The 18,862-nt window shown below is 30.4% G+C and overlaps 1 protein-coding gene across 1 annotated transcript in view; it reads right to left on the bottom strand.

Annotated features, from left to right (window-relative positions):
• Window positions 1–1,747, bottom strand: part of LOC149539243 (sec14 cytosolic factor-like) — a 58,118-nt gene extending 56,371 nt beyond the window's left edge. The window contains exon 1 of the mRNA XM_089800570.1: window positions 1,039–1,747. Coding sequence (XP_089656696.1) covers window positions 1,039–1,191 — 153 coding nt within the window. The 5' untranslated portion in view covers window positions 1,192–1,747. The remainder of the gene's footprint in view (window positions 1–1,038) is intronic.
• Window positions 1,748–18,862: the final 17,115 nt, after the last annotated feature.

Below are 18,862 nucleotides of genomic sequence, written 5' to 3' on the forward strand. Positions count from 1 at the left end.
ATGTTAGGCCTACCAAGGAAAAATGCAATTTTTATGCTCAAGTCTCTAAAACAATTCCTTTAGTGTATTTAAGCTTTCACAATTCATAGTTAAATTAAGGTGATTTACAAAAGATTGTGTATAAAAGAACTTGTCTTGACACCTCCTGCAACTAGAAGTGGCCCATCAAGAAAAACTGCAACTGTGATTTTTAGGCTTAAGTCTCAAACAATCCTTTCTACTCTCAGCATATAATGAAGATGCCCAAAAACATCATTTCGCATTCTCAAGCAAGAGCTCAAATATTCCAAAATATTAGTATTGATAGCTATGAGCGAAGTTCAAATCTTTATTTACATAGTCAGAATTAGATAAATTATGGTAACCCCTCTAAAGCCGAAAGTTAGAATAGTGTCAAACCACCACAGCACTTTTGGAGCAATAAAGACCAAGAGTGGGGTAACAAAGACCAAGAGTGATCAGCCACTAGCTGGGCCCCAACAGAATATAAGTTTTAACCTTTCTATATTGTACACATAAATCCACACTAAAATAGCAATCGATAATTTTCAGGGACCTACAAAAAACTTGTAAGAACAATTTGGACTCCACACACGAAATGGGCATGTAATCTGGAATAGAAATGAGAAGATCCGGAGCTCGACACTCGGCTTATCCATCTGAAACAACAGAAAATGGAAGGTTTTCTCCAATTTGTGGATTTTCTCTTATAATGGAAGCTTTGACCAACAAATATAACTAAACCAGACACATTAATACCGTCTGACACTGGCAAGATCACTGCTATCCCTTTACTTATTCTGAAGTAAGACATAAAAACCCTAGGGATAGTTCCTATCAAGAAATTCAATACCTGAATTCAAACAAATAGAGCCAACTAATTCATTGTATGGTTCAATTTTACAAAAGCGCTTTCAAATTGAGTCCTTTCAATTGTAAAACTATGTATTAGCCAATGAGTAGCATCAAATTTGAAGCCAATTTCCAACATGGTCGTAAATAAATTCTACAGATAACGCAGCAGGAGGATAGGCGAACCTGGGAATCGGGAACCTCTCTCTCGATAATGCCTCTCATCAACGATATCAATTTCCTGTCTGAATTGGAAATTGGTTGAGTATGAGTGCGATCCGGGTTCCAGTCCCTGAGTACCCCATTTTGGGTTGGGCTTGAGAAGAGTTCCATTTGCATTCTATGCTTCGCAAATGGCACGACATTGCCAAGATCGTGACTATCATTTCAACGGCACCATGTGAGTATTAGTTTAAAAGTAATTTGTCCTAATGACCTGCTAATAATTACTGGGAATAGACTTCGCCACACACAGCATGGGAGGCGAGACTGGGCATTAATCGCGGCCCTGTCGCATGAAACAGCCCACCTAACTTCACAGTTGTCGTGACACAACTCATCATAATTCAACACAAGCTTTTATAGCCTAAAGAGAAGCTTCCTGATTTTTCCAGTTTTGACTGATCCTAACTACCTTACATCGCAACTGCAGTTTTTCCGGTTCATTAAAAAATCTGAGTTTAGGGGAAGAGACGCAGGAGCCGCAGGTTTCCCAAATCCTTTTTAGGCAGAGCTACCGTAGGAGGGGCTGGATTCTATTTTTTTGGAGTAATCCGGCTACAGGTTTAGTTGAAACCTACTCCTGTAAAAGTGGAGCTCGGACGTTTTAGCTTTCTCAATTCACTGGGTGAAAATGGGGTGAGGCTATAGCCCTACTTGCTAATTGTCAAAATCTACTATTTATTTTCCACCAAAGAATTTAACGAAGAAATTAAATTTTTTAGCTGATATGTCATTTTTTTCACCCACCTATCTCTTTTTTCTTGGTAACTACCTGCCATATGCAAAGTTTGAGGAATATTATTAAGAAAATGAAATTATCATATGCTAAATACAAATTTATGATTGGTTGACACTATTTTGTTGGGGTTTTATTGACTTTTATAAAAATTATTAATGAACAAAACACAACATCAGCTAAGTCAGTAGCGAAAGGCAAGAATATTAATGCAGTTGATTTATTACTATTATCAGAACAAGACCACCGACAATACAAGTAGAGTAGCATTTATTAGTGTTAATATCATAAGACCACCGCCTACGCAAGTTCCATCGCCCTCTTATACAAAGCAGTCGTAAGCCGCATCTTCTCATTCTCTACCTGCGTAAACTGCTCACAAAGCGAGATATATTTTTGTTCTAAAACAGTGCAGCGCTACTCGACAATTATAGACGCAGCATCCATCCTTGCCATCATGTGTCCACTTCATTCTACAGCTTGCGAATAAAAGTGTCTGCATTCTCCACATGCCCCTATGTCGCCACCAAGTACTGATGCATCCAGAATTCCATGATAAACCATTGTAAGTTTCGACTTCTCTTCTTTTGAATCCTGAGTTTAGGAAGCAATTTGTCTCTTTTCTGAGTTTTTGTAGTCAAAGCTAAAAGGACAACCTCATCAGAATTATAAAGATTAAACCATCCATAGATTTAACAAGGGAACTAAGTGCAAATTTGAGCAGCTTTATAGCAAACAAAGTAATATATGGTCACACTGACCATGTATTGTTGTAAATTGGCATAGGGCCAGCATAAAAAGTTATCTCACCTTGAGTAACAAACTTCCAATTGTATTATCTTTGGTTTTTTGTTTTGATGTTTGAAATTTTGAATAAATCCCAATGTGCCCTCCTACACTGAGCATGTCAAGTTTGAAAAGGACCCCTAAAGAAGAATCTAATATCCAGCTAAGTGTTATTTCAAAGCTTAGTTCTAGAGAAAAGATTGTGATTATAGATATGCATGTAATTATGTCTTATGAAGTGTTATGTTTGTCATCAAGCACATGCCTTTCTTTTCACATAGACGACTGTAATATACAATTGTCTGATGCATCCAGAATTTCGTAAAAGATGTCACTTTGCTTTTTGTTTGCCAAATTCACTATTTTCCAACCACGTAAAGGCAGAGACTCCTGCTCACAAGAGCTCTTGTTTTTTTATGGAAAAGTTGTCAATTAATTAAAAAAATTGTTAGTTTGATAGAAAAGTTATCAATTTGACCGAAAAATTGTAAATCCTTCCCATTAATTATTTACCAGTCAATTTTTATCTCACTCCACTTTTAACTCTTGTTTAGATATTAATTAATTGTTATCTCCACTTTTAACTATTGGGTTTTTTTTTTAAGATTACTCCACATTATTATTTTTCTCTATTTATTTAACTTCTTGATTTTTAAAATTGATTTAGATTTTAGTTTTTTTAATTATTTTTAATAAGAGTTTAGTTTTTCTTTAAATATTATTTGTAAGTTCCTATAATTTATTTAGTCAATAGAATATATATTTGTTAAAGACCTTGCTATTTTTTCATATTATGTTTTTGTATTTCTCTTAGGGCCCGTTTGGTTGCAGTCATAGGAATTGGAAATTAGAAGAGAAATTTGAATGGGAATGAAAATGGGGAATGAGAATATGAAATTATAATCCAATTTCATTTATCTCTTGTTTGGTTGCACAAACTTGAATTGAAGATTGAAGGTTCGAACCCCATCAAATTTTATGAGTGAAAAAGAAAAAACATAATTTATAGAGGGTTTCATCTTCTCACACGCTTATTTTTAACAAATTCATGAAAAAGAATTTGAAGCAAAAAACAATAAAGCGGGTGAATCCAAATCCCCACATCGAACGATCAAATCACGCTGCTAAGTGATTCGTTGGCCATTGTGCACTGGTCTCCTGTGAGTAGAATCCGAGGAATATATATATTTTTTCAGTATCATCAGTTTGAGAATGGCCATGATTTTTCATTTTGGGGAGCTCCAACAGAAAGTTATAATGAAGCGGATCTGAAAACATTTTCAAATAAAAAAAATTCAAAATGGGAATGGGAATAGCAATTTCAATTACAAGTATTTTGGAGAATGGACAAATGCTCATTTTGGGGCAAAATGGAAATACGTATTTCTATTCCCAATTCCAATTTGACGCACCAAACAAAGAATTAAAAATGAATTCTAATTTTCTATTCTTATTCTGATTGTATTCCAGCAACCAAACGGGCCCTTATTGATTTTTCATAATAGATTCTTTGATGGAGTTTTTATAAATAATTTTTTTAATTTGATAAATTAAATTTAAATAAATAATATTTATTAATAGGCGGGGTCCCTAGCTTGGTTGGCTAAATCTTCCTTGTTGCAGGGGGTTGGTCACGAGTTCTAGTCTCCCTTCTCCCCGTGGTACCGGTGGGTGTGTCGTGCCAGCGCTATCGGTCACGTTAAAAAGTCTACTCGGCACATTAAAAGTGTATATATATATATATTTATATATTTATTTATCTATTTAAAATATTTTAGTAAATATTATCTTCTTTAAATTGAAAATTATTAATAATCTATTTTGTTCACATAAGATTATATTTTAAATCTTCACTTTTAATTATTGTTTTTATTTTCCTGTTTATTTAAAATAATAATTACTTGTGATCACATTAGCTCATGATCTCTATATATTTAACTTTCTATTTTTAAAACTGATTTAGGTTTTAGTTTTTAGATTATTTTAATTTATTTTTTATATTAGTTTAGTTTTATAGTTAAATATTCTTTTTTAGTTTCTATAATTTTTTTAATCAATATAATATTTGTTAGAGACCTTAATTTTTTCATATTATTTTTCTATCTTATTAATTTTTCATAATAGAATTTTTTTAATTATTTTTTGTATATTTGATTAATTGAATTTAAATGAAAAATATTTATTAATATATTTAAAATGTTTTAGTAAATATTATGTTATTTAAATTTAAAATTATTAATAATCTAATTTGTTCGCTTGAAAATTTATTTTTTAAATAAGGTTATTATCAAGCACGTATTGGCTTATTGTTGCAAGCACAAAAGCATGCAACTCTTGTTATTTTTAAATTTTATAACACAAGTGGGTGCCCATACGACCCCAACATTAAAATGTTAAAAAATAAATGATAATAACACATTAATCATTTTTTAACTTTTTAAAAATGTTTAAAAATAAATGATAACTAGTATAGATATCTTAAATAAATCTATCTAAAGAAATGATGATAGATATCCACTACAAAATAATTATAATTTAATTTACTACATCTAAAATTATTTATTTATTTTTATCTCTATTTATTTAGTTTTTTATTAACTTAAACTTTTTATTTTAAATTATTTTAGAAAGTATATTCTATTTATAATAAGATTTAAACTTTTGACATGTGGATGGTTGTCAAATTTAACCTAAAAGAATAAAAGATAACATTAACACTCTCACATCATCCCACTCCACCCATTCTGTCATTGTAGAATGTCTATTGGCATTAATAACACATGTAGTAATAGTTGATTATTTTTTATTACAATTGATCTATTTGTGCAAAAAGTAGTAGTTTTTGGTGGGATTTTCTTTTTAAAATAAATAAGGGTCAAGTGTGTTGCACTTAAAAATGGACATATCAATTTGAGATAGCTATTAGACTATAGGATCTATAAAAAAATTAAATTAAATCATTTTCCTTATTACTTTACATTCTAAATGTTTAGATTCAAAAAATAATTTTAATTTAAAAAATAACTACCATTTATATAGTGGCATGTACTTGCGTTAGATGAATAATAACTATGAAAAAAATGGAAATGTATTTAAGAATATTAGCTAAATCATTATAATTATCAATATATTTAATATTCATATAGACGTAAAGTAGGATAGAGATTAACTATTTAGAAGAGATAAAATAAAGAATTAAAAAGTGTATAATTATTTATATGATAATTAAGACTTATATTATATATTTTTTAAAAACTATATGTATGTTGTGTAATTTTCTAAGATGGATTTTAAAAAATTAATATAATTAAATATTAATAAGTAGGAATAGATTGAAGAATAAATAAATAAATACACTGCTTTAGAGCGAACTAATAATTTTTAATTACAATTTTATATATCTATGTTTATAAATAATTTTGGGAAATCATGTCATTAAAAATGAAATATGGAGGGAGCCAGAAAAATGGGTCCTATAAGACCAATTGAATTGAACCAATTATCATTGAGGAAAAATATTTTTAAAATAAATTTAATTGATAAAAAATATGTAGACTTTAGAAATATGGAAATGAGTTTAAAATATTTGAATGTAATTGGTTGATATGTATAGAACTAATTCATTATTAGTGCATGCAATAGTACTAGCCAAATACAATAATAATGTATCTTCAAATACATAAAGTTTTATTCCCTTTTAATCAAATGACTTATTTTCCTATAGATAAATATTTTGACATTTGGTGTCCACGAGTCTTCTTCTCATTGATGTAGATTTTGACAATTTTTTAAATCTTATAACTTTTTATATTCATCACAAAAGTAGATATTGAATGATATCAACAAAAATACTTTAAAATTATTATTTTTTTATTAAGTTGATAGACAGAAAAAATATCTGACATTAGAAAAGTGTCGGATACCTATGAAAATTCCACTTTTTCGTGACGATTTTTAATCCCTTATTTTCTCAATACAAAGTAAAATGTCTCATCCAAAAATTATGATGCAAAATCCGTGCACCTGAGAAATTTTGTTTTTATTTTGTTCATTGCTTTTTGTTAATGGAGGCTTAATAAACCACCACTCTTCCGCTTTCAATGACAACATGAGGAGTGGTGGGTTTATTTGTCTCACGAAATGCAATTAAATGCATATTTGTGTAGAAGTACCTGAAGATCAGCCTTATATATTCACCACCATATTTGGCCAACCACCTGTACAAAATCTATAAAAATGCAAGGCATCTAAGAAACTACAATCATCTGATTTTATGGGAACAAAAAGATTGAAGCATGAGAAAAAACTCTCCAATCTCATCACATAACAATGCAAGTATCAAGAACTTTAACATATTCTATTAAAATTGTTCTATTTTTTCTTTTGCTTGGAGGATTCGAATTTTGTTTGAGAACAATTAACATACATAAATTCTGACATACGCTTCTCTTCCTAAACCTGCAAGAGTTTGAAGTTAAATATCTAACTAGAATTGAGGTCATTTATATTAGATTGTTTGTGCATAGATGTTTATTGGTGAATCCAATGTTTGTCCTGTATTACTATAATTTATGTTAGATTGAGTCTACATATGATCTCCAAAAAATATTTATTTACATGATTTTTTGAATGACAAACCAAGACGTATTATTCTCTATGTGGAGGTCGAGGGTTAAATTCCTCAAAAGTTTAATCGTGTTGATTCTCCCCAATAGAATTCTATTGTTATTCCTATTAATGGGTGGGTTGCTGTCAAAGCTCTATTTGTTACCCACACAAGTTGTCCCTCACTGTGTGCATCAACAAGGAATTAGTCAATAGTATGGAGAGATTCACCAGAATTCTGGTAGGCCACTAGTGGAACATTTTTAATGTTTGTAGTTTTGCATATATATGAAAATTGAGGTAGAGATAGAGTATCGAAAGATAGGTCAAGAATGAGGAAGACAAAAATAATACAAAGGGTAGAAAAGAAATACTTATGACAACAACAAAAAATATTGCAATTCAAACATAACTTTTGTATTGTCTCAAGCATATTAATGAGTTACTAAGTAGTAATAGATATTTCCATGACCAATTCATGTTTTAAAATCCTTCCCTAGCTCTCAGATTGGTTGCCCACATGCTTATTTCTTTGGTACTTAAGTTTTCTTATGTTTTACAAGTTCCAACTGATTTTGTGAAAAAGTATGAACAATATTAACTCAATTTTTGAGAAATTGAAGTCTATGGAAAGATTGTTGGTATGATTAAAGAACTCTTTATGGAATATGCTATATTAGTTTAGCTATCAAGGACACTTTTCAAGAAGTTTCCCCCAAAAAAAAAAAAGAGGAATTATTTTTTAATTATTTTACACTTACTTCAAGTTTTTAGTTCCACTTGAATCAAATCAAATAAATCCTTCCCAAGGTCTAAAACCAAAGCATCAAGATTAGTTTTTGTGATCAATTATCAGTTATTTAATGGTTGTAGATTTTAATTTTCAATTCTTTTAGATTTAGTAAGCTTTAACAAATACTAGAGTGTTAGGGATTTTTCAATTGTTAAAGCAGGAAAATCTTGCTCTTTTTATATGGTGGGTCGCAGATATATCAATTAAATTGCATGACAATAATACTATTATTTTCTAGTAATTATATTTTCATAGAATCATGGGTTGGGTTAACAAATATACATTTTAAACAAGTAAGCTCATAGGGCACTTTTTCAAATTGAAGGAAAAGAAAGAAACTTGGACTTATAAAACTTGAAACAAAGAACAAAAACGGACGGATGATCTTTAATATCTGACACAAAGCAAACTCATTGCACATAGTAATATCAATGTGAATGTCTGTGATTTATTACATAATTTGGGGCATCTTCTATGAAATATATTAAAGTAATTACTCTACACTTTGACATAATTTTGACACTATGTTAGCATGCAAGGGATGATGGTTAAATCTGATGAAAGATGAACATGACTTTTCCTTTTCCTCATATGTCTAGGAGAGATGTATAGATTTCTTATACATATTTATATTCTTTTCCTTCATCTTTTTATGAGAAATTTATTATATATATAATTTATCTTTTCTTTCATTTTCCTTTAAGAAATGTATAGATTTGGTATGCATGTTTATTATCTTTTCCTGATATGTATTGTCTTTTTGTTTAGTTGCCTGTGTGGAATGTACAAATTTGTTATACATTATATTGCTTTTTCCTTCCATCCCAAATCTATGGAAATGCACACACTAGAGTGGTTAATTATAATAGTGTTATATATAATGTTGAAATATATGATTGAATTGAAAATTTCATCATCAAATCTTACCTGATATGTATTGTCTTTTTGTTTAGTTGCCTGTGAGGAATGTACAAATTTGTTATAGATGATATTGATTTTTCCTTCCATCCCAAATCTATCAAAATGCACACACTAGAGTGGTTAATTATAACATTGTTATATATAATGTTGAAATCTATGATTGAATTGAAAATTTCGTCATCAAATCTTACCTGATATGTATTGTCTTTTTGTTTAGTTGCCTGCGAGGAATGTACAAATTTGTTATACATGATATTGCCTTTTCCTTCCATCCCAAATCTATGGAAATGCACACACTAGAGTGGTTAATTATAACATTGTTATATATAATGTTGAAATCTATGATTGAATTGAAAATTTCATCATCAAATCTTAATAAACACTCATTAAACTATATAAAAGTATCAACTTAACTCTTGCACTCTTAAAAGGTGCAAGTGCTAGTTTAATATACATCTCTACCAACATGTTATCTCATTGAATGCACCTTATTTGTTAGACTTCTTGATGAAAGTTTATTGTGTATTTGTTCAATTTAGGCTTAGCTTAAACATCACACAAAGCGTAATGATTCTACTAGTGAAAAGGATTAACAAATGATAAGCCAGTCTCCAAAACCCAATGTCATTGGGCTAAAGGTATAAACTGTTGCCACCAAAACTTGGAGGGAGCTTTGGAATAGGTATGGACATATGGCATGCAAGAAACATTTTTCAAATTTTGTCCTATGTTGTAGCTCTGGCATAAACAAGGCATGTGAGCTCCAAAATTATTTTGTGACACAACTCATGTTAATTTAACATAGACCTTTTTTTTTTAATTCAACTAGATGCTTCCTAATTTTCTGACTTTTGAATGATGCTAACGACCTTGCAATCTTTCTTTCATTCATTTATTACATCACCATTACAGTTTTCTCGTTTTCCTATTTTTTCATCTTGGAGTTTAATGTGAACTCTTGAATTTTAGATTTTTTTTAAATAAATTGGGGGAGGTGGTGTAGAGCAGTTGTACTTAAAAATTCATTTATTAATTTATGATATAAGATAGACTTTAGAATATATTCAGGATTATAAAAAAAAGTAAAAATATTTAAATCATTATGAATTATTCTTATATTTTGACATTTGTTGTTCACAAATCTTCTTCTAATTAATAAAGATTTTGACAAATATGTATTTTTTTTAAAATCTACTAATATTTTCTTTTCATAATAATAAAAGTAGATAATGAATGATATCAACAAAAATAGTTTAAAATTGTTATTTTATTTATTATACATCTCCACCAAAATTCTATCTCATTGGATGCACTTTATTTGTTACACTCTCCAATGAAAGCATTCTTCACATTGTTCTAGCATTTGAGATTCAGATTGACAAAAATTCTGACATAATGATTATCATCCTTGTTGGCTTCGCTAGGGTGAATATAATTACTAATTGATCTTAACTCTAGAAATTTGTTTCTCTCACAGAGTCCCCCATATGCTTGCTCAATTAGGCCCAAGACAACCTCTTTGAAGTCTCTCATTGCCACACTACTTGATAGCAAATGTGTTTATTATTAACAACTATTTTTGGGCATATGTCTAAATAACAAACTAAATTGTCTCTAAGTTTTTACATTTTAGTCTATTGCATATGCATTGTCCTATTTTTATTCCTTGTCTTTGGATTCTAGGAGTGTTCCCCTAGATTCTCACACTTAATTATGAGTCATGTGATTTTTTAAACCATGGTTTGATCCTTTTAATACTTTTATCAATGTTTCTAGTTTACAAATATTTTAATAAATTATCTTAAATTTAAATGGTTTATCAATATTGTTAATAATGCATATATTAAATACAATAAACATTTTATTATCATATATCTTAAGTAGAGTTTGAAGTGAGGTGAAATTTAGATGCAATTCTTAATGAGAAGAAATGAAAATATTTGATGATATGAATTATTTGTATGAATACAAATAATGCAAAATTAGAAAATAAGTGTAAATTAGTAATATTTGTAAAAAAATTCAAGTTTTTAAATATGTATGTTTTATTTAGAAAATATTTTAGAATATAATAATATATAGTTAATTATATAAAAAAGATTACTCGTGATAAAAGTAATATAAAGTTATAAAATAATTATATATTTTTTAATTTGTAGAGGCCTTAGTCATAGTTTTAGTAATATTAATCATAGAAATTATAGTCTAGCTAGTACAAGAGCATTTGAGGACACAAGGTTCACCATAAAGTCTCTAGCAAGGAGACATGAAGGCATGAAGTCTAATAAGGTCTATGTGATCTCATTTTATAATCTAATCATGGTTAACAAAGTCATTTAATTCATTGTAACCATTTTGACAAAATGTTGCTATGTTAAGCAAACTAGGCAGTATGACTATGTAAGGGCTTCAAATGGTAGACTAGGGGTTTAAATGCATATTTTGGTTTCCATAAGGTCTTATAAGACCATGTCCTAAACTAAGAATCTAGGTATTCATGAATGGAAGAGAGTTTTCAAGAAATTATAGTTAAAAGAAACATTATAGGGATATAAGGGAGAAATCTTAACTAGGAATCTAGGTGAAATCCATGAATGGAAGAGACTTTTCAACAAATAATTTACTTAAAGAAACAAAATTTTCAGGTAGGTAAAATTTGCAAGCTAGAGATAGATTGTTTGCAAGAGCAAGAAATTCTAGTTGTCATCCTTGTTTCACATAAAAAGGTAATTTTTATATTTAGGTTACTGAAGTTGTAGTTCATAATGTGAAATATACTTTTATTACTATCAATTTTCAAATAATATGATTGAAATAAATTCATGCCAAATCAAATCAAGGAATTTATTTATGTAAATTTTATACGTGTATCTATTAATTATAATATTTAATTGAAGAACATTCATATGTAGTTATATTGCATATCTTGCCAAATGTTCAAATGTTTTGAAATATATCTTAGGATGACTAAGATTTGTTGACTCTTATTAAAATGTATGCATGAAATAGATGGAAAATATATAAATAAATAAATAGATATTAGCCATGTTAACAAAAATATTTGGATAGTATTATGAATAGAGGTTACTATATTAGGTGAAATGTGAACAATCGTAAAAGGGTTCGATTACTCCACATTTTGGAGGTTGATTAATCTTATACCTCAAAGGGAAGTTAAAGAGATTGATCCTTTCAACACTAACTCTAAGGTAATTAAATCTAAGTAGATCAATGCAATCCAAATGATGAAGGAGCACTAATGCAAACCAAGATCTAATGATTATAGAGTAAGAGAAAGAATGCAAGATCCTTAAAACCCTTACCTAGCAAGAGATATGAAATACAATTGAGCCTATAGATATGAAAAGTAAGTGCCTTGAAATGAATAAAGAAAATAAATGGCTAACCTTGAAAAGTGGATAAAACATTGGATTACGTTTTTTTTCTTTTATATTGCTTAAAGAAGCAAACAAAACTAGTTTTTGGACTTTGAACTATGACATTTACAAAAGCCAGATGGCATTCAGCTCTTTGTTAGGGTCAATCTAGAAGGGCGATGTCAACCTAGGTCGGGGCCCACTCTCTAGGGGTACAAACACACTATCTCCCTGACCTTATGTGTCAAATCATGAAACAAATTTTGGATCTTTGAAGTTCCGCACAAAGGGTAACCTAATTTGCACTTTATTTTTTCTTCTAAGATCTGTAACCTATAAATAAAAATGTTTTGCTTTTTTGATGGGGGGCTTTCCTTGCTCAAGCCCCTATTTAGGAATTAATTGTGGAATTGAAATAATAAAATTTTGGATATGTTGGAAATGTAAAGAAAATAAATGAATTCACCTTACAAATTAGGATTTCTCAATCAAGTGCAATGAACTCACTTTACCAAGTTAATTTGGATTGAAAAAGGGGTGAAGGTAGAAGAAGGATGAAATATGAAACCCTCTCTTGATGACAAGCTCCATTATCCCCAATGGAGGAAGCTAGATCCTGAAATGTTGTGGCATGAATAAGAAAGATAGATGATGAAGTCCACAAATGAACTCCTTTGAAGCTCTTTAAAAGCACCTTGAATGCAAAAGACCTCTTCTCCAATAGCTTGCAAGAGGATCTCTTTGAATGTACTTGAATTCTTGTATGTGTGTGCATATAGATAGGTACATTATGGATCAAAAATGGAGAAAATAAGGTGCTTATAAAGGATTTGAAATAAATTTTCTCTTGATGGCCAACCGAGCAAGAGAAATTATGCCTCAGATCAACCCCAACATAAGGGCCAAAAATGGGACCTAAAATAGGTCCTTGTTTAGGGATGCACTATATCCCTAACGAGGGGTAGAGATACATTATGTCCCTAACCTAAAGGCTTGGAAATCCTCGAGATTCCCCAAGGGTCCTAAAATAATCAATGATTTTGGGAAATCGGGTGCAGATATCAAGAAAACCTAGTTTCAAGGTGGACAAGTGATTTTGAGTGATTGGAAGAACATAAAGAAGGACCTAAGTTTATAGTTCCTACCTTGATATTTGTGTCATAAAATAGGACTACTAAGGAGGATATATTAAATCGTACCCAAATTTCATCTAGGAGGAATACAAGGAGATGAGAAGAAAGGGAGAAATATAAATTTAATACAAATATAACATTAAATCTTACTAAATAGGTGTTAAACCATCATTAAATTGAAGTGCTTCCAATTTATGATGGTATAATTACATTTTTTTAATACAAAAATAATCTATATCACATTTTTGAATCCAAGAAAACAAATAATTACTTGCAAAAGGAATATTGTTGGCAATTTGGCTAAGAGTAATTGTTAGGGTTGTCATTTATGGAAACATATTACCTATTGTGAGATAACAAAACTCAAGGATAAGTTTGAAGTTAGTATACTTAGAAATTTGTCTAGGTATAACATTGATAAGCATTAAACAAATGAACTATTTTTTTTTTTAGCAAGCTTCATTGGAAGCATATCAGCTTATGCAACCTTAAGAAAGATAGTGTAGACACTATAGAACATGTGGTTGAATTTTGGAAAGTTTTTTAGGGATTGACTTGATAACGCAGAACAAGGTAACTGGCAGTATATTGAGTTTTTGGTCAAGGAATTATTTTGGCTTGACAAGATAATTACATAACAAGGTAGGTATGACATCCCATATGTTAACCCTCACATGGAAAAAGTTGATTTGAAGATTTGGTAATGTGCAAGGTAGCACAAGGCCGATAGATTAGAGGTTTGGGTATAAAGGAGAATCTTTAAATTGTTTAACACAGATTCTAATTGTATTTTTATGATATGATTTCTATATGTGCACATCATATGATTGGTATAGATGAAAAATTGATGCACATAGTAGAGAAAATAGTTTTCATATGTGATGCTTGAAGTGGAACCACAAGGATAAATCAAATATTGAAGATATCAACATTGTTAAAGGTTTTTTTTCTATAACTTGTAAAGTTATCTATGATCCATGTTTGCCCAATTGCCTCAGCTTGTATTTTGTATTGTAATACCAACTCCTAATAGGGTTGAGGTTTATGATAAGGCCTAGTCATCTAATAAGGACATATACACTATACAAATGTAATAGAGTCCCAATAGGGTCAATATCTTTCACAAGATACTTTTGATTAGTGGATCATTTTGCGGGTACCATCCCCACAAAATATGGTATTATGAGTTTCTTTACGTTGTGCATGCTTTTACTTTTTAGTTTATTTATATATGCAAGTTTAAGATTAGTAATTGATATCCATAGTTGGGCAAAAAGTTGTTTAAAGCATATAATGATTCACCCTCCTCCCCCCCTGCCCCACCCAAAAAATAAAACTAAATAAATAAATAAAATAATATATATATATATTGGAAGACTTTACTTTATAACAATTGGTATCATAGATCAATTACTCAAAAGAAGTTTAACATCTTGAGGGAGGTCACTATGGATTTGGTATACTTGAAGAAGAATCTTAAAGCATCTCCTAAGGAACTTGATACATTTAGTGATGAAGGGAACAAGTTGAAGATCAAGCTTTAAGATGCAGAATACTTTATTTAGAAGTTAAAGGATCAAATTGAGAGCACAAAATCTAAGAAAACACTTGAAAAAATAAGGATCATGAGTCAACTACAAAACTTTAAAGGAGAATGAATTTTTGAGGCATGAACTTAAAATTTCAACACTTAAGATGACTAAGATAGAAGATGAGAAGAAGGGTAAATCATATTTGAGATCTAAGAGTGCAGATCTGTAATCTCAACTTACTAAGATGGCATCTAAACTTGAGACTACAAAGTTATAGTTTGCATAACTTGAGAAGTATAATATTATTATGAAAGGAGATCTTATACAAACCAAGAAACCAAGAAATGTCTTGGGAAGTTATACACAAGCACTAAGAAACTTTATAAACAAATTATGGCACAAAGACTTGTTGGAGACAAGACAAGAACTGGATGTTTTCAAGGAGAATCATCTAAAGGATTTGAAGTTACTGAAGAACAAAAATGTGTGAATCAACAACCTAATTGTTAAACAAATCTAATCAAAGAAGTATCAAATCAGCCTGAAGAACCTAAAGTTCCAAGGAGACAATTTAATAGAAGGTATTTCAAATGAAATCAACTTGGACACATGAAGAAGGACTGCATAGGTAAGTATTCTAACCCTTTTCTAATTATTGTTATATTTTCTTAGTTTATGGCAATGGATCTAATGATTGTAGGAAACCTAGATTTGATAATAGTATGTAGGAAAGGATTAATAATGCAACAAGTAGATCTTTTGGAGTAAACAACATCATTATCATCAAGTTATGTCTTACAAGTGCAACAACTTCAGACATATTGCTAGAGATTACAAACTATAATCAATTTGAACCAAGATATGGAAACAAATTATGACATCTCATATTTCTAACAACTTAGGACATACAACAGGATTTGCATATGAGAACACCTAACACAAGATCAAATAACATGAGGCCATCTAATCCTAGAAGAAATATGAACAATAATGCAAGAATGAATGAGAATGTAAAGCAAAAACAAGTGGAAAGCATTGATAAGACATTTATTAGGGAAGGAGCACTAGAAAACACTAAAGTGTGGGTGAAAAAGATCAAAAAAACATATGAAGACAATATGGGCATGGTCTCAAGGAGTAAACCCTTCACACCAACATGAACTATCTCTATTTTGGCATAAATAGGGGATATCACACTTAATTAATCTATCAAGGTCCTAAATGTTGGACTTAGATTGTGTGAGCTTGATAGTAGCTTGGAATTATATTATGAAGTCTACAAATAACACCACAAAAGTTTATATAGTCATATGTGAGGTTGTTGAAGAAATAAATGTTACTAGTATGAAGAACAATTGTTTGTATGTACACACTTGCGCATTTAATACAAATCTAATCATGCAAGGATTTAAGAGTTAAAATCATAAATTTTGATCACCATTTGAATGACAAAGAAGTGAAGAAAGCTTACAAAGCACTTTGGAAGCAAATTATGAGCAAGTGGGGCGATTTTCAACGAATTTACAAAGAAGCCCTAAAACATGAGGAAAGGTATTTTTTCGATTTGCAAGATTGTTATTTACATTTTATTTGAGATATTATTATAGATATGGAAACACTAGTTGTAGGTGATGTTAGAGAGAGACCTAGATGTCAATTAAAGAAAAATTATTTCATGTCTTTGGGAGATGATTCTATGGGAGCATTTTCTCAAATTTTAGATAGGTGTTACATGAGGAAGATGCATGTTCATATATTTACTAAAATTTTAAGTGATTAGGGATAATGAAATTCACAAAGATATTAATGAGGTTTACAATAATGACTTGACATTTAAGAAAGGGTATGAGAACTTAGGTCAATTGAACATAATCAAATACATATTTATGAAAAGTTTTAACAACCTGAATGGACGAGGATTATACTTAGCAGAATCCATGATGAAATGTTTTGGGTAGGAGATATACCAGTTATGATAACTAATGACGCAATTCATAAATTGACTAGTTTGAGCAGTGGAACCAATGTACCTAACTCTAGAAAAAAGGTTAAGCATTTGGTTGAAGTTAACACTATGTCTACTTGGGATGGAAGAGGCATGAGATTAGGACAAATCAAACAAAGAGATGTAAGATTGACAAGTAAGATTGCTGGCTACAAGATGAACTACAATTCAAAACTTAATTCTTTATCAGTTGGATTTATACATGGTGTAGACAAAATGATTTTTGAAAAATAAAAGGTAATATGTGTAAAATTATAAGACACTAGTTGATTGGCAACATTGTAAGGATAAAGAAAAACAAGTATTCACCTTTTAGATTTGAATCATTGATAATCCGTTTATTCTTTTAAGTAATGAATAGATGTCCTAGTATGCCAAACTATGAATGGACTATAGATAAGTTCATAATGGAAATGATTACATATTACTTCACGAAGAAACCTATTAAGAGGATGATAGAGGATATTTCTAAATGATGAAGTCTTTTCAAACTGAGATCAAGAAGAGATTGAAAATCCCTGCATCAGTAATTGAGAAATACAAGGATGAATTTTTTTTTTATGGTAGAATCTGATTATACTTGCATGGAGGTTGTAGAGCTAAGACATATATCCATTTAACCAATGGGTTATGAGGTGTTCGAAAAAATGTTGGATACTTATGCACACAATATTCTAAAGTCAGAGAGAGATGAAGAGTTCCCTAGATGGGGAACTTATGAAGAAAAGTCTAACGAAGTGATAGTCCAATTATATAGTAAAGATATTAAGAAGAAAGTGGATAGGAAAATTGATCAAATGCTTAAGGGCTTTGTTATGACTAGACAATAATTTCAAGAAGACATGAAAATAGCTATAGAAATGAGGGCTAGTGCACAGTCAAATATACTTCTCGTTTAGCCACTGGAAATTGAAGCAAATCCTACATCAACAACTTCATTAGTACCAGTGGCAACACCTTTCACAACAACACAATCAAAAGATGAAGTAACTATTACTCATATGAAAACTACACCATAGACAAGAAGATATATAAGAATTTTACCTTCTGTTATGACAAGAAAACTTGCAGTAAGTTTTGTGATTGATATTAAGGAAGAAAAGATAGAAGAAACCCCTAGAAGAAGAAGGAGAGTAAAAGAGATGGCTCAAGGACCGGGCCCTAAAAATCCTAAGATTGGGATTATTTACAAAGGAAGAAATAATCAAAGTGAATATACAAATAGAATAGTAGAAAATCCAAGGATCAGAGGACAAATGTTTACATCACAAGATAAGCCTCAATCTAGCAGTGGGAAGAAGAGAAAAGGTTGGAAACCTGAGATTAGCGCAATGAATAACATGATTATGGATAATGGAAATCTTGAGTAGTTGGAGAAATATTATGATAACTATGATCCAAATAAAAAGAGGAATCTTCGTATTCCAGTTATCAAATATATGTTTTTGATTAAGAAAAATAGGTTTTAATGGGTTCCTGAAACCCAACAATAAACAAAATAAAATTGAGTTAAAGTCCAGATCATGAAGAAAAACAACAAAAAAATCAAGCCATAGAAGGCCACTAGAACTAAGCATAAGAAAACACAGCCTCTAAAGGAGTAGGCAAGCCTAGCAAACCTAAAAAACCAAAGGAAAAATAGAAAAGCCAGGAAAAACAATCAAGGCACTGTATCTTTGACCAACTCTGTTGCCTTGAGCTCTAGCTTTTCCATAGTCTCAGCAGCATTAGTCATCAGCTGAATTTCATCTAGAGAGTCCTCCATGTCCCTCTTCCTCTTGTTCAATCTCATTTTATTGCTTGGGCTCTCAACCAAGGGGTTGACATCCTTTTTAGTTACCATGTTTTCCTCATTGTCTATGTCATATTTCCCTCCTATGGTAACCTCCATCATAGGATG

The sequence above is a fragment of the Cupressus sempervirens genome, chromosome 9 (genome assembly GCF_028749045.1).
Source record: "Cupressus sempervirens isolate cs-2001-9-10 chromosome 9, ASM2874904v1, whole genome shotgun sequence".
Lineage (NCBI taxonomy): Eukaryota > Viridiplantae > Streptophyta > Pinopsida > Cupressales > Cupressaceae > Cupressus > Cupressus sempervirens.